This window comes from Trachurus trachurus (assembly GCF_905171665.1).
Source record: "Trachurus trachurus genome assembly, chromosome: 2".
In the NCBI taxonomy this organism is placed as follows: Eukaryota; Metazoa; Chordata; class Actinopteri; order Carangiformes; family Carangidae; genus Trachurus; species Trachurus trachurus.
In genome coordinates this window covers 10,000,934-10,024,296 of record NC_139914.1, presented here as the reverse complement: position 1 = coordinate 10,024,296, position 23,363 = coordinate 10,000,934, and the positions used below count along the sequence as shown (strand labels likewise).

Here is a 23,363-nt window from a genome sequence, read left to right as displayed (position 1 = left end):
TTGTGAAAGATCAATATATCTATAAATGAGGTGAAATAAAGCTGTTTTTTTTAAGTCTTACCAAGATGTCTCCCTTCAGAAGCAGGCCCGGTTCGATAGTGATGCAAATACTGGTGTTGCTGTCTCCTTGCACATTGCTGTGGTAAAAAAGACAATCTGTTAAAATGCAATCTCCCTTTCACATGGTTATCTTTGCCATATTGAACTGGAATAAGAGTTTTCATACTATATTCCTGATGTATAGACTGGTTGCATTGCCTGGTAGATCTTCAGGAAAGGGCGGCAGCCTGCGAGGGGGAAACAAACAACATCGCTTGAAACATTTTCCGGCAAACCAGCAAAACCTCTTTCTGCAGAGTTCGGCAGAGGACAACGCTCACCTCCTTTAGACTCAAAGTTGGGTATGCCGTGCATGATAACGTGATGCAGGAACAGAGGCTTGTTGTTGATTTTGATGTGTCCAGACAGAAGGCCGTTGAAGTACCGCACATACCTGCAGACAAAGGACGGGAAGCAGAGACTCTAAGATGTCGAATCCTCTTTTACTTTCAGGACTTTGTCCCCTTGGATGCATCGCTTGTGCCAGAAATTTCAGGTCACTTTGCCAAATAATTTATGAGATAACTCAGATGCAAAATTGAAAGTGGTGCATTTAGGGATAGATTGTGCCCAGTAAATTTCAAAGCAAACTGGACATTATAACTCTTTATTACCTTTCTTCAAGCATGATTTCTGCCTGCTGATAGTGATGAATGTCAGGATAAAGGTCAGAGGATCACCGACACCAAATTTAAGTTGAATCCTTACAGTGTTACAGAATCTCTAAACTGTTATTAGCGTGTCAGGTTCTTCTGGCAAGATTACACACCACATCCACGCTACTGTAAATAAACCCTTTCCTGTGTGGTTCACCTTTGCAGCTCCGACAGCACAGCCACAACCGAATCCCACGCTGACTGTAAAACAGGCTTTATCCACACCACGGGAAGCGTCAGAGTGAACTGGTGTGTGCAGAGGCCAGTTGGGGGTCTGTTGAGTTAGTGTGGTCTGGTTGTAAATGATGATAATGATGATGGTACCGAACGTGACCTTGACCGTGGGGTTGCCGCATGCAGACTCTCCCCTTGCTCTGCTGTCAGTGGCCAGATGGTTTAGCCTTTCTGAAATTCAATTAGAGCGAGCCGGGGACGCCGCCGAGGCAGAGAGGAGAGGAGGAGCCGCGCTGAGGAGCTGTTTGTGTGTAATCGGAGGAGGAACATGCATGTGAATGTATAACAATGATAGTAATGATTTAATGATATTTAAAGGGATAGTTCAACATTTTGGCAAATTGGCCCATTGCCATAATCCCTATAGTTTTAGGAGTAAACTAGTCGGTGCAAGCTATTTTTAGAACGGCAGAGCAGAGCCGCGAGCTGCTCAGAGCTACGCTATGGAGACAAATGGGATTTCTTGGTTTCCCTCATCAAACTAATCAAACTCCAAAACGCTCTGGTGGACAAGTTGTGACCTGCACATTCACCACGCTACGAGATAATAATGGAACATTATGAGACAGAGTTGTTTTAGAGGCAAATGCAGAGACTGCTTGCTGAAAACTGCCCCCGACGGGAATGCGCATAACCGGTTTTGCATGAATTTACCTCGAAAACAACTCTGTCTCGTAACATTCTGTTATTATCTCATAGCGTGGTGAATGTGCAGGTCACAACTTGTCCACCAGAGCGTTTTGGAGTTGTTGGATTGTGTATTTGATGAGTTTGATGAGGGAAACCAATATGCGTAGTTCCGAGCAGCTTGCGGCTCTGCTCTGACGTTCTAAAATAGCTTGCACCGACAATTAAAGCTAACGAACCTACTCCTAAAACTAAAGGGATTATGGCAATGGGCCAATTTGCCATAATGTTGAACTCCCTTTAAATACTACACCTAACACCTAACACCTAACACCTTCAATCCAAACCATTACAGCCTTTACAGCAGAACACTGAACTCATCTTTTACTCCTGATGTTAATGTCACACATTCCAGACCATAATACTGGCAGACTCTTGGGGCACAGATAATTATATCCGAAGCAGGAAATAGCAGCTGGGCAGAGGGCGAGCCTATAGACCTGTTAGAGAATGGCTGGCTGCCTAATTCACTCGTTGAAATGAAGTGGTGTTACGTCCCCGTGGTGTTTCCTATGTGTTTCTTTGTTAATGTTCCCTCACCTTTTTCCTCACTCATCCTTTCTGAGAAGCTCAGCTCCAGAGCCCCCTCATCACAGGTGAACAAGGTAGATGTGAGGGATCAAATCTAAGAAGCCGACGCCAAGGGGTTAATAATATAGCACAGGCCGTCTCCCACGAGTGAGCAGCATTTGGAATAATATGCAGTCTTTTAAATAGCTTTAAACCGCTCTTCATTGGTCCGACTTGCTCTGGTTTGGAATTTACTCTGCTGTTCTGCCCTCTATTCATGGAAAGGACATTATCTCCAAACAGTCACTGAGAAATGTGGACAAGAACTGGAGGGAAATATGCTCTGATATGCTTAAAAGAGAGAGGAATGAAGTGCCACTAAGCCCCGCAGTCTCCCCAGAGACACCAGAGGAATCCTTCAGACAGACAAGACAGATTAGTCCTCTCCATGCCGTGACATTTACTCACAATTATCCCAATTAAAACTAAATTGGAGATAAACAGAAAGAAAAAAAAAGAAGGGAAAGTATTTCCTCTGCGAAATGTTTCTAAAGCTAGAAGGAGAAAGATGGAGTCGGGCCACGACACTGATCCATCAGTTTGTTGTGTTTGTGATTGTGATTGTTCGAGCTGACCGTGGCAGTCAGAGCGATACTCTACACATAAACAGTTTGTCGTTTTCTGTCTTTCTTTACAAGAGCACAAATATAAGGAAACGATGGAGGCGTGAGGGAATGGCTCACCTTTTCTGCGATGGCTGACCCACGGGAAGTGCTTTGTCCTCGTAAAAGCGCCTCATGGCAAACCGGTCCAACGCCTGGTCAGCGCTGCATGGCACAAAGTCAGATAAGATAGATTAAAACATATCAACAACTCTTTGCACACTGGAAATCTGGAAATAACCTCCTCGACCTTCATCAATAAAGCAGCTTTAAATCCTCCCAGCATTAACATCTGGTTGCATTAAAGAATGATGACATTGTTGGAGCGCTTCGTCTAACAGAGCCAGAAAAATAAGCTGACCAGGACTCTGTGTTTTGTCATAATAATCACATCAGTATTTAATTTTCAAGACGGCTCAAGCCCCCAGACCTTGAGGTGATGGATTGGAACTCCTGTCCTCACAAAACCTCGCGAGGAGGAGATTTAAAGTGAGTTTAAATTCCACTTTTTCAAAAAAAATTGACAGCTGCAAATCTTCGCCGTGTCTACTTAACGTGACATGTGTGATGATACCTTGCGGATATGTTGCTGTAGTGCATGTACGCAGCCACCACCACCCCCGTCCGACCTCGGTTCCCCTGTGACACAGAAACAGAGCGGAGGGAAAACCTTGTCAGCAACCGGACTGTGGTTGATTAAATGGTTTATTTGACACGGGAAAGATCAAAGATTTTTTGACATAAATATAAAGAAACAAAAGGAAATGGACTGGTCAGTAAGCTGCTTGATTTATATTTGAAAACCCCAAAAGCTGGAAGAAACATAAATCACATGGAATAATGTTTGATCATTCCGCGTGTTTGGAGTGACTGGTCAGGCTCTTAAAAGAAACAAATCTATTGCAGAGACAAGCAGGAGAGCTGGGAGAAGGTTTTCACTTCTGCTTCATCTGGATAGCATCTGCAAACACTGTATATTTATGTACATTTAACAAAGGAGAGTTGATTGTATCACAATAAGAATCGAACAACATGTTGAGTTCATGAGAACATAAACATCAGTTGTGGTGTTACCTTGTTGTGCAGTACAACAACGTTGCGTGGGTCTCCGTTGAGCCACGTGTCGATGGCCTTGCACATGCTGCAGATTTTGTCCAGAGCTGGTGCATGATGGTCCGGCCAGCCAAACTCCAAGACCTGGAGGAGGAGGAGGGGGAGGTGGGGGTTCATTTTTCAGCTTTGCTCTTTTACTCCTTCTCAAACATTAGGTTTATCTGATAGACAGGGCCGTTGCTAGGAATTCTGGGCCCCCTTAAAAAATACTAAAGTGGGCCCCTCCCCCTAACTTTTCCTTTTTTTTTCTTAGACTACGTTTGTATTATCGTTTTTTATTTAGCCTTCTTTGTTTTGATGCTAATGCAGCATTACACTGCAAAAACTCAATTATCTTAGCAAGAATATTTGTCTTATTTCTAGTCAAAATGTAATTTCTAGTCAAAACAAATCTCATTCTACTTAAAATAAGACACATCATATTAAAAGTAGCTTGTTTTTAGACACTTTTTACTTCTTTCAAGCATATTCTCACTTGGAATAAGTAGAAAAAATCTGATAGTGGAGCAAGTTTTTCTTCCTTATTACAAGCACAAAAAACTTACTTTCACTGGCAGATGTTTCTATTTATTGTGAATTTAAGTGAAAATGATCTAAAAACAAGTTAATTTTTAGGTAATGAGTCTTATTTTAAGTGGAAAGAGATTAGTTTTGACTAGAAATGAGACATTTGGACAAGATTTAAGACAAATATTCTTGGAAGGATGTTGAGTTTTTACAGTGTATTAGTCAGGGTCTTATGCAGAATAAAGCAGTCATACAAAGATTAGACTACTGGGGTTTTTTATGGGCCCTACTGGGCGCTGGGCCCCTAGAATTATCATCACCTTTCTCCCCTATACAACGGCCCTGCTGATAGATGCCTGTGTGTGTGTGTACCTTGTGGTTTAGCTTTGATATGTCGTTCCTCTGCTCGCTCAGGTTGAGCATCTGGAAACAGAAAATAACACAAATCAAAGATGCATAAACAGGAAACAAATGAACTGATATGAGTGGACAGTGTTGGATCCAGCGGTTTGGGGGGGGGGTATCTCACCAGGTAGTGTTCGCCGTGTTTGGACCGCAGCATGGTGGCCACCTCCTTGAGGTGGGTGGTGTAGCTGTGCTCCTCGGCGCCACCGGGGAAGGAGACAGAGATGATCCTCTCCGTGATGTAGACCAGGTCCACCTCATAGCTCTCCTCCATGGCCTGAACCACACTCTGACTCCTGGTCAAGCAGAGAGAGGAGGGCTTTGACCTTTTGACCTTCTAAACACACGACGGTCTTCCCGCATAAAGGTTGCGATGATTGGATTTGTCTGCTTCACACTGCTTTCCAATTTTCAAATATTATCATCTTCGCAAAGTACATTTTTACAGCAGCTGTGAGAACACTTCTAAAACTCAGTTCACCACAAACACCCACTTGATCAAATGTAAACTCCTGCAGCTCACTCACTTATATTTCTTGGAGAGAAAAAGGTTTACAATCCTTCACTGACTGTTGACATGACCTCTGCTGACATTATGCAATCTCTTACAGCGGCCAACCAGCGATCGGGTTTATTGGCCGGTGAGCATACAGTAAAGCCCCGCATGAGGAATAAGCATGCTTGAAGAATAACAGACCAGAATTTACATTCCTAAAAAAGAGGCCAAATAACTGTTATTTGATGTTAATCACAAAATAAAGTTGAGCTGGGATCGTGTGTCGCAGAATTGATTTCAAAGGACTTTTAAACATCCATGATGGTTATGCAGGAGGGAAAATAATCTATTCTTAACTTCTATTCTATCGACATGTTTCTGGTGCGCAAGTGTCGACATCTGTGCACCTGCATAGAACACAAGTCTTACCGTGACTGCTTTCGCCTTATCTCCACACTCTTGCAGGACCTCGCAGATCCCTGGAGAACACACACACATACACACAGAAAGAGAAAGGGTGAGGGAGGGAGGAAGAGAGAGGGAGCAGAAAATGATTCATAAGCAGACCCCATCTGGTTATGATGATGATTTTACAGAATTGCAGTCTGACATAACCTGTTAAGGAAGTGTTTTGGAGAGGGAGAAAGACAGAGGAAGCGCAAGATAAAACAAAGAGGAGGGAAGGAGTTAGAGAGGAAAGGGAGAAATGAAGAAAAGGAAGAGAAGAAAAGGAGTTAAGAAGAAAAAGGAGGGGAAGAAGGTTAAAAAAAAAATCACAATACATCAGGGTGTTCCGGGAGATCCTGACACAGGTCTTGTCAGGACTTCAGCACACTTTAATTATCTTGTCGTGAATCTAGTTATTTACTGGGGAAAGAGGTGAAGTCAGGTTGTTTTACTGTGACAGGCCTGTGGAGGGAAAACGTTACTAAATATGTACTGTCGAGGAATCGCTGCATAATAGATAGTCGAGCTGGCTCTTCGTCTGACTGTTTGCATCCCCGGGGGGAAACGCGCCTGTATGAAGTCAGATGAAGGCCTCAGAGAAGATAGAATTTATCTCCACAGGCATCATCTGTGACATTTTAGACTTTTTTTCCCCCCACAACGTCATAAAAGGGGCGAGTTTTACCGGTCAAGTGGTTAAACAGAGACGTTGGCAAGAGGGGTCTCTAATCATGGCAGAAGGTTAAACACACAGCCCAGAGCTCTCTCTCCTTATTGCTGCCGAACGGCTTCTCCCAGATGAGGCTAATCCCACCCCCAAGAGCCAAAATGGGAAGCATAATTCTCTGTGATTTGACAGGAACCAGATGCCAGGCGGACCGCGGACGTTGGTGTTTGCAAAATGAAACAGCCTGTTCGCGTGGGGGGGGGGGTTGGTTTTGGGGAGGGGGTGTTATGCTGCTACGTTTCACATCGCGGGGACAATCTGCTGTCTTGTAGCGACATGGGTGCATGAACGCCTCGTGAAAATCAATGCAGCATGTAATGCGGAGTATAGCCACAGTGTCTACACATTTAAATGTACTTGTTTTGCTGGATTTCACAATGAAAGGCTGGTTCTCATTGTCAGGAAAAAGAAATCCAAATGAAAAAAAAAGGCCAAAACCAACAATAAATGTACCCTTCTGACATGTTTCCTGCCAAAGCATGATGCAGTTTATTCCTTTGTGCCACAGGCTCCATTGTTGTCCAAGAACTATTAAAGTCACATCACTGAACCACATCATTGCACTGAGTGACATGTTCCTTTATTACCATGGACATGGGCACTGCAGTTGTTTTAAGTCAATCACACACACTCCACATCATGAAACAACTCACGAGTGCATCGATAAGAGGCTGAAAAAAAAAAGTCCCTGACAAATTTGGTATTTACTTTAATTTGCTATAAACCACACTGCCACGCTGTTCTTCACGATTTTCATCCTCATTATGAATAAATAGACTTGGAGCTAATAAGCTGAAATCAACAGTTCCCAAATTGTGAATTGTAGTTTAATTACATTTATAAAAAGAAAATCAAGTTTTTTGATGACAATTCAATCCAAATTGAATAGTTATAGAGCTATATTGTCAAATATTTATCCCTCACATGAACAGATCTGCAATTAAACCAGCTTAAATGATCTAATGACATACAATATATTTTGACAGCTTTCTCTACCATTAATCAAGTATGACATGAGCATGGCTCTGGTGCCACAGTGAAGGTTAATTAGACTGAAAACATCGCATAAAATTGAAATTGGAATTGGAATTTGGTGCAAATCTTAGCATTAAATCACAAAGATCATGTAATAAGAGAGAAGGCTCCACAACAACGACTACTAATGGACCTTGTGAATGGGTTTCAACTAAAAAAATTACAAATTTAAAGAAGCAGATGTCAATAACAGTTCCGATGTTAAAGACTTACGCAGAGAAAAAGACTGTTGTATCTTGGACTTCCTGTGCAGCAGTATCCTACCTTGTTGAACAGGTAGCCAGTGCTCCACCTCCATGATGAACGCAGGTGGGCAAAACGCCTTCGGATGGAGCTGCCCAGGGGCATGTTTTAGCACAATCACTCCAATTAAACCAATTTCATGTTTTTAAATGACGGGGCATCATCATCATCCAGGTAATCACGACCTTCATCGCCTATAAACGCTACAGCCAGAACTTTTCCTGCACCATCGTGACAGAAAAGATGCTTCATTATGTAATTTATCATGATGCATCTTCCCTCTCTCGCTTCCCTTCTGCCTTCTCCCTTCTTTCTCTTGTCCTCTCCCTCCCACCCACTTTGTTCTTTCTGGAACTACTCCTCCCTCGGTCTCATTATCTCTCATTATTTCTGACTCCCCTCCTGCTTTTTCTTTTTTCCCAAGCCATGTGTTTGTTTGCTGTGTGGTTCCTATGTGGATATACAGATACAGTATGTGTTCTTGTTTGCTGTGCACTTCAGTTTTCCTGAAGCGTGACAGAAGTGAAATAAAATAAGAACAAAAACACTGTTTTAATGTCTCCCTATTGGCTTAAGCAATATCATGTTAGTCATGTGAAATTACACATACAGTCACTCTCTATCCTCCCTTGAGTGATGAACTGATTCCCCAAAATCCCCATAGTGCACTTGGATGACTGACTGCACCGACTCAGCTGGATGTTTCCATGTAAAATCATCATGGATGAATCCTATATGGTCTAATCCACTAAACTTTCCCCCCTCATACACACAGCCACATGTATGAGAAACTTCATGTGATGATGATTCTTCAGTTTAAGCATGAAAGCAGAGGATGGCAGGATAAGACAATAAGAAGACAAATGACTTCCTTTAAATCCAGCCAAAATGTACAGAGCTTAAGAAGACAAGATCTCCATTACATGTGAAATCAAAGCCACAACATATGATGGGATAGTGCAAGGAATGCTTTGATAAAAGGTAACAGCCACACAACAAAGCTTCTTTGGTTAAACAAAGCATTTGGATGAAAGATGAGGACCACAACCTCAACTGAGGGATCACATGTATGTGTATTTACTCCCACACACAAGTTTGTGACAACTTTTGAAAATTAAAGCTGTGGTTGAGACAATTAGTAGCCTCTTTCTTGCTATATTTAGAGCTAGTGTTTCCCACAAACCCTGTTGCTTGCACATGCATATGCAGCATAATTTAGTCTTATTTAACCCCCTCTCTTCTGTATTAATGAAGACATCATCCCTGTCCCACTCTCCTCTAACTCATCATGTAGCCCTCCATATTCCATCCTCTGTTTTATTTTTTCTCTGTGCGAACCCACCGAACGTGAATTAATCTCCAAACAAGCTGGTGTACACAGACCGATCTGTGTTTATAATCTGACTCTGAGTCATCGCGGAAGTAAACATTCAGACAACGAGTGAAGCGCACACTCATTTCTCATTGTTGAGGCTCTTGAAAGACACAGGAGAACAAACAGGGATTCAAGACATCAGTGCTGCTTTCATCTTTTGAAAATATGTAGCTTCTAGTCTCTTGGAAAAGAAAATAAAGAGATGGGAGCCTTGCATCCTTAAAACATGATAAACAAGCGAACAAATTTTCCCTTTGTGACTGCTGGCTTGAATAAACTGTTTTCTTTTTGCATTAGCGGTGGTTCTCTCCTCTCTTATTTTTTTGGAATCGTGCCTTTTTGGAAACCCACCCTGCCTGCACCCTTCATGGTTTAGCAATGTCAAGCTAAACATGCATGCTTCGTTTTCAGGCCAGGCCTTGGCAGCGACTCCTGGCACAGACGAGGCGTAATTTGCAACGAGCTAACAAAAACAGATGTCGGGGCAGCTTTTCTCATTTTGTTAGGTATGTACCAAATATTTCTTTCGACTGGCACAGGACAGAGAGGGTTAAATCGGTTCGCTCAGGCCACCTGGTTGTACCGACTCTGGAGTTTGCCACTAGAATAATAAGATCATTGTTCATTGTTTAATTCAGAATCAATTAATGGGGTGATGAATTAGATAAATTGGATAATTTGACAAATGCATATCACAGCACAGAGCAGCAGCAGCAGCTCTGATTGGTCAGCTTACAAGCAGCATGTCATGTTTTGCGTGGTGCTGCCACCTTCTGCAGTTTGCAGGAACAGGCATGAGCCTGGTACTTGTTTGAGGGTCAGAGATAAACAGACACTAATTTCTCATGAAGGAAATAAATATGTATCACAGGATGGTGGTAATTTGTCGGTACAGTTTTGATTTTTTTGTTTAAACAAAACTGCACTGTTTTCATCACAAGAAGAAAATACAGTGGCTGCTCTGTTTTGTGGCTCTATTGCCAGTTGCTGGATAATTTAATACCAATCATTTCCTTGGACAGGTATCAAAAGAGAGGGGACCAGTTGTTCTAAGGGAGCTAATTTCACTAAAGCAGTGGTTTTCAACCTTGGGGTCGGGACCCCATGTGGGGTCGCCTGGAATTCAAATGGGGTCGCCTGAAATGTCTAGCAATTGAAAAAAAATAAAAATAAAAATAAAAATATCATGATTAAAAACACCACACACAATCTTAAACAACTGTATTCTATACTTTCACTTTTCACTTTCACTTACACTATAAATTGAGTTCAAATAAAATGCAGCATAATAAAAATATCTGAGCTGGCGCATCTTGATTGACGACCGTGATCACCGGGTCACCAGAAATTTGTGATGTCAAAATGGGGTCACGAGCCAATAAAGGTTGGGAACCACTGCACTGAAGTATGTGGACACTCAACATTATACTAATCTGCTGCTGTACACACAGCCGCAGGAATGGATCTGTGACATTTGGGGATAAGATGTATAAGTTTTATGGCCAGTGTTCCCCAAAGGTGTCGGATGGGACCCAGCTTTGTGCAAAGGTGAATTATCGACCCAAAGTCTGCAAATGTATGTGAAGAGTGTCCATTTAGCCATGTCAGACAGTATATATAAGTATTGTTATTCCAGCTCTGTGTTGCAATAACAATGACGGTGTTTATGAATGAAAAGAGTTTTTAAAGCATGTGTGTTTGGCGTTAACACTTAGAAGGAAGAGGCGTTACTTACCGGTGTTTCTACATGCTTTAACGGCAGCTGAGGAGTGGGAGGCTGCAGAGAGAGAAGCCAGACAGTCAGTGGGTTAGTCATTGTTTCTCTCACACCGCGGAAGAAACAACATGGTGAGTGAAAGGATGAGAGAAGGAGAGAAGGAGAGAAAGAGAGAGGGAGGGGGAGGGACAGCCTATTTGTTTTATAGACCTCTCTCTCTCTGTCTCTTTCTTGCTCTCCGTCTGCCTGCTCGGTGTCACTCTGTTAACCTTGAGGAAAACACAACGTCTGATTCTCCCTGCCTTTCTCACACATACACAAAAATACATTATTATATATTATTCTTCATTAACATCACGTTTTATTTATATGCGCATATGTACTGCACTGTAAATCCTTTTCAGACAGTATGTAAGAAAGTATGTGAGTAAGACAGAAATGCATCCACACACACACACACACACACATTCATGCATAGACTGACAGGGATCCATGTGTTAAGGAAAATCTCTTAACTGAGTTAAGTGCAGCGTCTTAGCCTGATGTGAGCTCTATAAACAAAACCGGGGGCTGTTTAACAAGCTGCAGCCGTCATTTTAAAAAAAGGCCGGCATCCAAAGTAAATAAGTGAAAAGTAGCATGGAATGTTCCTAACTTGGTCATATCATTGCTGTTTTATCCTTCAAATGTGAAACAGCACCAGCTGCACTGCCTTTTATTTGATATTATTGGATATTGACTTGAAATCAAGAGATTGATCAAACTGTCACTGGCTGATTTCTTAAACACGCGCTCCCCACCCTAGCCCACCTTCTGCTGATTGTGCAGGATTTACAGAAGTGAAAGAAAACTCCTATTTAAAAGCTCAATAAAGTGAAAACGAGTCAAGACTGATGAATCACATTCTGTCCTCTAGAGGAAAGGCTTTGATTATCCTCCTCTACCATTTACTGTAAATGCATCAACTGTATACATTAAAGACAGAACACTTTTAGTTTCTACCAAATGCACACTTTACAGCATGGGGGTGAGAGGGAGTCGTGTCACTTAATTGCAGCGTTCCCACCTCAAATGTTTATAAAAGAAGTCAAACTAGTGATGAAAAAGGGAAATGTATGTAACTATGGACCTAAATATTACAGAGTAAAGGCACCTAAAGGTCGCAGCGTTTTTATGACTGGTTGCCTCTCCATTGATCTACAGGAAGCCGTAACACGCCAAGAATGTGACAGTGGCAGTAAAGAAGGAGACTAGAGAGCAAACGTGGATGTAAATAACAAATTCATCTTTGTTTCCGTGGAAACTTCACATAGTGGATTCCTATATTCTGACTCGCAGTCAGCAAAATCTTGACCTGAAATGACCTCCCGCGCAACATCTCCATCATCATCATCATCAACTTCTTGTCCCCTCTGGCTGGAAACGGCACCCAGAGAGTCGTGTGTTTGAGCTGCACTGACTGGATTTTCCCTTGGAGAAAAATGGAGGAAGCTCTTGTGGTTATAGCCTCTGACCTCTGACCTCCAGCGACAACCTCAAAAAGCTCCCTGAGCGTGTTGTTTCTGCCACAGCGACGGGAAGGCTCGCAGCGTTACGACGGGGATTTCAGAGGTCAACCGGGGTCTTTAAGAGTTTCCTTTATGGTCTCATTCGCGCCACAAAGTCGCACACATACGACACAAACACGTGGACATGCACTCGGCGTACTCACCACCTCATAGTTGGTAGTTGTTTGACATGACGTGGTGACCTGTGGAGGGAGGAAAAGGAGAAGAAACACATTAAAGCGACTGTTACATTGAAATAAAAGAGGCGCAGAGAGATGTAAAACTCCAGTATATTCTCAGTTGATGCTGCGTTTTAAAAGGGAGGGAGAGACTCTGAATCGTTCCTCCTGAATGCCTGAGTATTCCCAAAATCACCCTCAGCAGTACAGAAATAACTGCCTCAAAAACACAGAGGCTCTTTGGACAGTTCCTCTGTGTGGGAAACATGTCAGGGCCATTTCAGGCAAAATCACATTTGGCAGCGGATTCATACTGAAACACAATAGTTCCTGTAAAAGTCAGAAACAATTCACCACAGTTCATAGTATTGGTTCACTCATGGGTTGAAGCATCAGACTGTGACTGTAACTCATGATGGTTTTTGCAAATCAGTCTGTGTGAGAGAATCCAGGCAAAACACGACAAACAGCGCCGCATCTAACACTCCCATTCATGGGGTTTTGTTTTTTGCACAAGAGGGGAACTGGGACCACGCTGTGATATCAGACCCATAAATGTATGCAGCCCTTTGAGATGCTTTGAGGTGCTCATTGAGTCATCAGTTCAATTGTTTGTGCTGGTTTTTTTCAATGCTTGCTATTGTTTGTGCTAATGTCACAGCTTTATGTGCTATTTACAGTGCAGGTGTTTTTAGCTGCAATTGTTTTTGTCTGAATGTTATCTCTGCATGCCAGTGCTGCTATGTGTCACCTGCCATCATGAGCTGTCATCATGCCATTTTATATATATATATATATATATATATATATATATATATATATATATATATATATATATATATATATATATATATATATATATATATATATATATATATATATATATAACCATACTTATAATGAGTTATAATGCAGTTATAGCACTGTATAACTGTAGTTACAAACACTCATAAATGATCATAATATAACAATAATCAAAAACACTATAAAGCATTTTATTATGACTTATAAGGTCAGGTATTATAATACGTTATAATTGTTAGTAACTCGCTGACAATGCCCACATCCATAATGCATTATGAATATAGTTATAATGTGTTATAATTGGCTTATGAACGTGTATAACTATCCTTATAAACACTCACAAATTAGCATAAGGCTTTATAACAATTAAGCATAACATAACATAACACATTATAGAGCATTATAACTCTATTATAATGCCTGACCTTATAAGTCATGATAAAATGGTTTATAGTGTGTTATGATAATTGTTATAAAGCATTATTATTATCAGCACTTTGGTCAACAATGGTTGTTTTGAAACGTGCTTTATAAATAAACTTGAACTGAACTGAACTGAATTATGATAATTTATGAGTGTTTATAACTATACAGTGCTATAACTGCTGTTATAACTCATAATACGTATTGGTATAATGAGTTATAGAGATAGGCATCAAATAAAGTGTTATCACAGTTTCTTATAAATACTGATGATTAGTGTTACATTGTCCCTGTTAAATAAACCAATGAATAAATAATAAATAGACATGACAGATTGGACAGAAGCCAATCACAGCTTGTCTGCCCCCCCCCCCCCCCCCCCCCCACTATGTGCATTACAGCAACAATCAGTTGTTCAGTAAAACAACAGTTAGGTTTCCACATGCAGCTGGGTGGCACAGCAGTTCTATGAAATGCGGTACCTGTTGCCAGACCTCCCAGCAACAGTATCACTTGTCCCCTAATTATAATATCACCTCAAAATTAGAGTGGTATGGATTTCCTGATGTTTCAGTCCTGCATGTAGCATCTTTAAATAGCAGTTAGAGTGTCACAGGACGATTTAGCTTTCAAAACAGTTTGCTCATAGTATCCATTGCAGGCAAAGAGTGGCTCCTAATAGTCTGCAGTGCCCTCTGCAAAACAAATCACTCATTACCATGCATAAACAGTCACTCCGGCAAATCCGAGCGACTTCCATTTGACTGTATTTATTTTAGTGTGTACACACAAACATGCATTCATACGTGTGGAGGTTAAAGGAGTATGTGTGTGTGCAGCGGCCAGTAAGCAGCGAGTTGTCAGCTGATGGATGTTTACGAGCGGTGGGATGAGAGCGTGGCGCTATCAGCATGCAACAGACGAGGGCGAGGAAGGAAGCCGCTGTAATTAGTTTGCTCTGGGAAAACAAAAGACTCATTGACTTTGTAATGCTATCATCAAGTGTATCAGAATACAGCAGCAGCAGAACAGATCCCACCTGGTGCACGATGATATGCAATGTGATGGCATCGGTTCACTGCTGATACGGTTTTATTCTACCATGAAAAATACAAGGAACCAGAACCAGAAGTGCACAGTGAGATATTTTAAGACAGCCTATACAAGTTGTGCAAATGTCTGTGTTCTGAATGCATATGAATACTGGATCGTAAAATCATCCAGTAGTTGATATTAAGTGCCATTTTTTATCCCATAAAATCAGACTGTATAAGCTAAAAATTTACAGTCAGAAATCGCCCTCGAGGCAGCGTGCAGAAAAAAACAAAAAAAACAGCCACTTGAAATTTTACAGACCAAATTTATGTGGCTCAAACCTCCAGTGGCCAGTATTCAATAAAAGGCCAGTCCAACCTTATTCTTGTTGAGTGCATATACAGATGCAGGAGAATGCATGAATGCAACTGAGTTACACTGTTGCTGCGGCTGCAGGTGCTGCAGGGAGATGGAGTCAGGAGGAGAAAATGCAGTGTTGATGATGCATGTTCGCAATTTATTGGTTATACCAATCATAAACTAATGTCCTGCAGGAAATCCTACTTTAATGAATGTTGCTGTTTAGAATTATTTTGTTATTTTAGTTTTCCATTTCTATTTTTGCTTTCATTTTCTATCACTCACACCATCAACAAGACAGTCTTTGTTTGGCAGTATCAATTTAGTTCCATCTCCATCATGGAAAAAGACACAAAAACAAAAAAATACCACAAACCTATTATGATTTTTACTTTATTTTCATGAATGAAACATCTTCCTCAGCTGCTGCAGCTGGAGTGCCCTTTGGCAACGCGGCTAAAACCCAACGACTGAACCGGAGCTTGAGAGGCCGACAGTACATGGAGCCAGGAGCGAGTTAGCTCATGCTTGCTCTTTACTGTTCCTGCACTATACCTGGGGGCCGACACTGACATTCATATATCAGTGTTGCGGGTCCCTGTTGGCCCCCGGGGCCTCGTAGCCGGAGCATCTGCCTTTATTATCACAGCTGACAGGAAGTGCTGTTCCGTGCACTGTAGTGGAGCATACGCCTGCAAATGTCCTGATGATGACTCCCTCTAGTATTGATCTAAAGGTCAGAGGGGTACGGTGATGACTTTGAGTCTCACTGAGTGGCTACTGTACACTTCCATCCTCAGAAACCAGAATCACAACATATTCCTTTAAGAACATACACTGTTTGTGCATGAATATTTTACGCAAATACAGTTGTTGTTGTTGTCGAGGCAGGAGAGAAATCACGCCGGCTCCTGCAATCTCACATTCCTTCAAACACTGTGTCTCAGTCGTGTGACATAAATCCTCATCACATCACTGTGCAACAAAGCAAGAGAAAAACAGCTACCCCGACTTCATCCATATATGGTGCAGCTGAAAGCCAGACTAACACAGGCTTCACATGCTTTTTACCCGCTCAGACGGATAAAAATGCAGGAATCTGCAAGAGGCCCGGCCACAGACTAACACCTGAACTTCATCCTTCAGTGTAATTGCGCATTTCAGTCTGTGCCATCTCAAAATCTGCACGAAAGCCCTTAAATTGGGACTACGTGTATCATCCGATGCTTAGGAATGATTTAATCCCAAATATTAAGGGTCTGTGGACCTTTTCTTTGACCTCTGCTCTGCATGATTCTCCCTTAATCACATCCCAGCAAAGTGACCAGCCAAACCACCAAGAAAACTCTCCAGCGACAGAAACAGAGTCATAGTGGATTTAAGCTTTTAAAACAGACAGCTTATAATCTCATCCAGTCACGAGGGGCGTCTGGGAGCCCACTGAACTAGAACAAGAAGTCAAGCGAGTCACCAGGGGGGGGCCCCCTCCGCAATCTCAACCCAGCCGAGAGGCCTCATTAGGGGGGCAAACGGAGGTTGAATTAGGGTCAAATGTGTCAGGTGAGTCCGAACAGTTTCACCGAGCTGCCCCTCGTCTTTTCTGTGCTGCTCAAGTGGGTTTATATGGAGATGGAGAGCGCAGAATATCAAAGCACGGTTCTTGGGGGGGGGGCCTGGTCCATTGAGTTGAATCATGTGTATAATGAGTTAACGCGCTGCAGTTCAACCAGGGCAGTGATGAACCATTTTCTCTTCACTCTTGCACTTCAAACAGGCTCCAACAAGCATCCTTCTGATAAGCAAGGAGGAGTATGACTGGCTTGTTCAGCAATCTCTCTACGCTCGGTTTGCATTCTTTCAGACAATGAGGGCATTTTCAGTGCCTTTATTGTTTTAGTTCTGCACCATTTGAAACATAAAAAGCTATGAAATTTAATATTTTCGCAGATAAGCATTATGTTGGAAATCCAGCACGGCGTACCCATTAAAGTTTATTTTTTCTTCCATTTGAGAAGATTTCTGCCCTTTTGCCCCTTTAACGTAGCAGTAATCACTCTGATCTTGATTCGTCTACTTCAGCCTAACTGATGGGAGAAAGCCTGTTTGCCACTGTGCATAAATCATCTCCCTGGCTCCAATAAATAAGCCTGCCATTGGTCCAACCACACTCAAAATTCCTCAAGCACTCCTCCTGCCCACACAAGAGCCACTGCCGCGCTGATGGCAGTCTGCCTGAGAAAGTAAATTCTTCACTTTCCAAACGGGGGCCAAATAAGGACTGAAGCTCAAACAGCCCCTTTGGAGGGACTCATACATCGGCTGGGTTTCTGTTTTACTTGGAGGGCTAATAAATCCGCTCAGCGCTGCGATGGCGAGGAGTGTGTTCCTTTTCCCGCTTTGACATTTTGACATAATGTCAAGTATGTAGCGCGCCATGTTCGACTGGGTGGCATTGTGTCGCTGGCAGGAGCGCAACGTTGACTGATGCTGTCAGTTGTTAAATAATATCTGACAAATTTATAAGGAGGGTTAAATCAAGAAGTCGTAAGATAACTGCAAAATAAATGGCCCCTGCTCGATGCTGCCAACAATAAAAAACTGCGTGGGAAGGTTTTACCGCTAAAATGTGATCTATCACTTATAAAAGAGTCAGTTATTCAAAAGATTATGCTTTATAAACATCTTATTCTGTCAAGGGTCTCTCAGCTACTTGGTGGATTTCTAGAACCAAACCCTTTTTTAGATTCTGTTGGACCCAAACAGGATGGAAAAGGGCTGGTGTATACACAAAAAGTCTAAATAATTGTTTTCGTAAAGTAGAACACGCTGCCCGCCAGCTGTTTCCACTGGCATCCATCAACACCGGCTATCGCAACACAAACAAGAGCTTCCCCACAGCATGAAACCATCCTGTGATGGTTGGACAAATGATTAGACTGCTACTGGGCAGAAAAACTCTCCTTGAAGCTCTTCAGGATGCTTTTCCAGTGACATGGTTTTCTACCAAGCAACGCGTTCCTCGTCCCCTTCGCGAGGAATTCACCATTTAAATGTTGTGGAATCACAAAAGACGGGGGTATATTTTTCACACGAGAGCAAAATTGCTTCCACATGGTTAACACGCCATAAAGAAGCATAAAAAACTGGCAGTGTTTGCTTCTGCCATAAATGGTTCAGACAAAATACACCACAACATACAGGAGGGTATTTACAGTGAGATTCATCATCGTGGACGGGCCTTCTTATTTTAACAGTTCTGATTGGCAGCGAGTTGAGATTCGCGTCCAACAAAGGCACTGACGTTGTTTCACCTCGAAAACCGACATGCCGATGTTGGGGTTTGAGGCCCAAAGGAGCTTCATTGAGTGGAGGTGCAAGAGCCCAAAGACCATGGATCACTGAGGAAGCAGCTATTTGATCATGGTCAAGCCACATTGAGTGGTAAGTGGGCTCTGGCTTGGCTGCTTTGGTTACAACCAAATCGCTGCGAGCTACAGACGACAAAATACCCCATTAAACAAAGAAATGATGAATATCAGATGTGCAATTGTGGCTCGCTCTGGACACAGGTTGAAAACCTCCAAATCTGGAAGGCTGCCTCGGAGTTTTATGCGAGAAGGGCATGACTACATATCATAAATGTTAGGTCATTTAACTGTGGTTTTAGTTGTGGAAGAAGTCGAACATTTGGCACGGGTTTAAAAACCAAAGCTCACCTGATTTGCAAGGTCTTCGGTTTCCACTTGTGGGAAATAGTTGCATTTATACACACACAAAAAGAGTGAGCAATTTTGTAACACTTCAAAGGGCCTGGCCTCTATGGAAGTTAAAAACAAGCATGTTTTCATCATTACTGGATGGAGTCGACAGTGGACGGTGCTGATGGGTCTGTTCCGGGCTGCGTTTGCAGATCAGTTCCTGTTTAATTAGGGGTGGCTGCAGGATGCTTACTCTCATTTGACCACTAATAACACAGTTAAGTGAGAATAAAGAAACAACGCCAAGCCAAAATCAATGGTATACACACCAAAAAGTGCAATAAAATATAGGTTTACTCGATGTTCAAAAGGATTTGCGCACGTTCCTTTGCTGCAATTACTTCCCTAAACGCCTCAATTTTTGCTTTTGTCTGCATTTTTCTTACAAGTGTGAATCTGGAAACAAGAGTATTTGCCTTGGCTTGAATTGGAATTCTCTTAATCTTGCAATCTAAACTTGCTCTTTATTTTTCCTCGTCAGCGACAGCCAGTCACTTATTGATAGAAATGAGTTAGCATGTAGGCCCAGTCTCTACTGATTCTTGTGTGGTTGCAAGTTAAATGCCATCCTCCCTGGTTACTACTGCTTTTATGACACTTCCTGGTAGCTACACACTTTAGGGCTGATGCAGCTGGGAGATGTTGCACTTTTCACAGTTTACCAGTCCCTGTTTGTGAGCTCTGTGGTAAACCATCTAAATCTGAAAGGACAAAAGAGACATAGGAAAACAAACATCTTATCTGCACAAACTTGTGAGAGGAATTTCTATTCTATTGAAAGATTTCAAGACGATTTTGTGCGATTTATAGTATTTCTTTTCCCTCAACATCTCTCTTCAGGCTGCCAAGGTTTCACTTCTCTGATGTGTCAAAAGATAAAGTGCCCAGAGGGAGACTTGGTATGTTATTAAGGAACGGGAAGGACAGATGGAAGAGACAAATAGTTCAAGAGGGATAGATCTAGAGGGAAAGCAGCCGCTCAAAGGCATCACTCTTTGAGAACATCTTCATGTTATGAGACACGAGGGAGGAATGAGTTAGGGCTCCTCTGGCAGTTAGAGAGACTTCTTGGACAAGGTAGAGAAAGTGGTTGAGCATTTTCCCTTGAGATTCATGACCAGTTTTGAAAAGTGTGATGCCAGAACCAGAGCACCAGGTTCAAAGTTATGTAATGTCTTCTAATGAAATTCAGAAAGTGCCGTGGTGAGGTGAAAAAAGTGTTTAATTTTGGGGGTCGGTAATGAAACTGCATTCCTTTCTGTTGTTTTGGCTGTTTGGAGGGAGAAGCCTTGTGACCTCTTGACCATTCATGTTTGACTGCCATCCTTGTGTTAGCCCAAGGTCAGAGGTGAATCATTGCCATCATCAGTCAGTCTGCATCCTCTCTCAAAAGGTGTCAGAAAGGAAAAGTGTGAGAAAAGTGGCATGAACAGCGCAAAGGAAAGGTGAGAAAAAAGGAAACGCTCTTCCTCGTCAACTGCTGCACTGATGCCAAAACAGATGCAGGTTACGCTGAGAGAGAAAACACGTGTTTGCCCAGTTGCCCTGCATCTCTCTCCCTCTCTCTCTCTCTCTCTGACTCTGCCGCCACAAATCACGACTCGTCGGGTCATGAAAAGGCTCCCGGGGGCCTCAAACGGCAACTCAGATGAACTCTTGTCTGTCTCGCTCCCACGGGAAGCAAACGCTCCCATGAGTGCGTGGTGGCGAAGCTTACATCCAAAACATGCAGGGAGAAGTATTTGCAGCTGGTCCAAAAACATGCTTTTATGTCGCTGAACAACTCGTGCTTACACTGCATTTTTACAAGCTACAAACACTACAATTCAACTTTTGAAGCCATGCAAGAATGCAAAGAATTGGAAATCAAAATAAATAAATAAAAACTGATCCAACATTTCCAGTTACACACTCCAACCCCCTTCAATAAAACACTAGGAATCTGAAAATCTACTCTTACCTGCACACCGGTGCCACTTTTTTCTCACACTCTCTTCCCCCTCTGCCTTGTTTCTACCTCTTCATTCTCCCAGCCCTCAGTCAGACCCCCCTCCGGGAGAGAAGCAGGGCAAGAGAGGGAGTAGGCCTATACCAAATACAGACTCTCTCCTCCTCCTCTTCCTCCTCCTCCTCCTCCACCTCCACCCCTCTCACTCCAAAACAACAGCAGTAATCCCGAACGCGTGCCAGAGAGCTACTGAACTCGATTCTGTGTGAATGTGTGCGCGTGTGTGTGTGTGTGTGTGGATGTCTGTGAGTGAGCGAGCGTGCAGCCTCACGGACGGTGGGACCGGTGGATGGGATGCAAAAGTCTTTTCTCTGCTCGCTGGCTTCGCTTCCCTCCGTCAACTGCCAAGAAGTTTTTGAAACACGCTATATAAGGCCAAGAAAGTGGCTTGGGGCTCCTTACGATTCCGGTACCCAAAACGAGAGAGCAAAAGCCATCCGGGGGCAGACAGTAACTGTATCCCTCTGTATCCCTCCCTCTGCTCTCTCCCTCTCTCTCTCTCTCTCTTCCCTCTGCCTCCTTTTCCTCAGACTTCTCTGTAGCTGTTGACACATGCTTGACAGAGAGAGGGAGAGGGAAACTGAGAGAGAAGAGAGAGTTGCTGTTCTTGTTTTGGCATTGCAAAGAATCTCCTGCTTACATTTTGTCAGTGATGAATCCTAATGATGACTTTACTTCCTTGTTGCACTGCCGTATGTTGTTAAAACCCAATGCATAACCCCCTATACTATATTTGCAAGCCTCCTGTTGAGTTTTGGGAACTCGGGGGTGAACTTAGCTCTTGACCTCCAGACCAGCTACCGGGGGTAAATTGGGCCATCAGTCATCTGCTAGCACCCGGTTATTAGGTCGTCTGTATAGTTTAGTTTGTCTGCCGGCGCTATCTCTCCCGTCTCCCGCGCCGCATCTATACCGCTGAAGGGCGTCGCTATGGAGACACGCTGTGACGGCTCTTTGATGTGACGTGTTTGCGTCGGGGAAACAGACTTGCCTCTGTGAAGGGCTGCTGAGGAATGAGGAGGCTTGGCTCTCCCTGTGTGTGTATGTGTGTGTGTGTGTCCCATCATTTTCTCTCTCCCTCTACCTCTTGCTCTATCTTTCTCACTTTCATGTTTGGATGGCTCCTTTCTTTTCCATGCCAACATTCTTGAACGCTCCTCATCCCCTGCTTCTAAGCACGTCTTGCTGTGTTTTTGGTTTTGCTCCATGCACTTTCTCCTTTTGGAAGATAAAGCAGACAAAAAGTAGAACCTTAGAAGGAAAAAAAAGACCTCTACAACACCGTTTAAAAAAAAAAAAAAGCCTGGTCAGGAAAAAGTAAATTTGGCAACTAAAATTGCACGTACTGATCACGTTAGACAGAGTTACATAAATAGTCTAAGTTTTACAGTATGTGATAAAATGGGGTTGCACCCGTGCCGCTTGTAACATTAAAGAACTTCTAGGTTGCATTTTATAGAGCATGTCATTTGCCTAAGGTCTAATTAAAGGCTTCTTCCAGTTTTCACACATCCACAGATGTTAGGCAGTGGATTAAAATGTTAGGACGCCAGGATTAAAACCTAAACCTACAAACACTTGACCTTGAAATACTGGACCACACGAGGGGCCGTCCGGCTTAGCGGAGTTTGGAATGTGCATGAATGGACTCAGAGACAAACAAACTATAGCTTTAAGGCCGAGTAAAAGCAGTATGCTGTTACAGGTGCAGGCCCGATCGTCCTGACAACGCTTCCTCTCTGTCTCCAAAATGCTTAGCTGTCTCTTTCACATCTGTGTTTGTGTTATGTAAGTAAAAAGTGAGCTCCGGCTGACAGACAGGGATTTGGGGCCACTAGAGATTAAAGGAGACCATCTCGGTCCGCTCGCAGCAATAATATCCCCGGGATTTTCTTTTGTATGACAAAGGAGTTTTAGATCTTCTCAAAATAGAAATTAAGCATGTGCCTGGATTTTCAGATCTGCCTCAGACTGTTAACAGCTGTAAAACAATGGAGCACTTTCAAAGCCTGAGGCCCAACAGGTTGCAAGGGAAAAGCGTGACTTGATTGATAGGTAGAGAATCCAAAAATTGCCATGAACAATGCATATGAAGCAAGAAATGCTCTTTATCCCAGAGATTGCAAAGTCTGGAAGCATCAACAGGAATGCACTCTGTTGGTTTTTGATATTTCTCACACCCTCTGTTATTTTGATCTTGAACTACAACTGTGACTCACTTCCAAGTCGTTCCTGTTTCTCTCCAAGCTGCTGCTCCAAGATCTGCGACCATCTACAACTGCAGGAAGTGGAAAAGCCTGGTTGCCGGAGCACTTTGTTCGGCGATAAGTAAACAA

The 23,363-nt window shown here is 42.7% G+C and overlaps 1 protein-coding gene across 5 annotated transcripts in view; it reads right to left on the bottom strand.

Annotated features, from left to right (window-relative positions):
• tns1a (tensin 1a) overlaps positions 1 to 21,352 on the bottom strand; it is a 46,862-nt gene extending 25,510 nt beyond the window's left edge. For 3 of the 5 annotated variants that reach the window (XM_083991135.1, XM_083991136.1, XM_083991138.1), the window contains exons 1-11: positions 20,980 to 21,079; positions 12,625 to 12,663; positions 10,932 to 10,973; positions 5,799 to 5,848; positions 4,998 to 5,169; positions 4,841 to 4,891; positions 3,923 to 4,045; positions 3,423 to 3,487; positions 2,930 to 3,013; positions 227 to 493; positions 62 to 137 (exon numbers count right to left, since the gene is read on the bottom strand). In XM_083991135.1, coding sequence (XP_083847261.1) covers positions 62 to 137; positions 227 to 493; positions 2,930 to 3,013; positions 3,423 to 3,487; positions 3,923 to 4,045; positions 4,841 to 4,891; positions 4,998 to 5,147 — 816 coding nt within the window. In that variant the 5' untranslated portion in view covers positions 5,148 to 5,169; positions 5,799 to 5,848; positions 10,932 to 10,973; positions 12,625 to 12,663; positions 20,980 to 21,079. Of the gene's footprint in view, positions 1 to 61; positions 138 to 226; positions 494 to 2,929; positions 3,014 to 3,422; positions 3,488 to 3,922; positions 4,046 to 4,840; positions 4,892 to 4,997; positions 5,170 to 5,798; positions 5,849 to 10,931; positions 10,974 to 12,624; positions 12,664 to 20,979; positions 21,080 to 21,298 lie in introns of those variants that run through there. The other 2 variants (XM_083991139.1, XM_083991137.1) reach the window with 2 other exon arrangements.
• Positions 21,353 to 23,363: the final 2,011 nt, after the last annotated feature.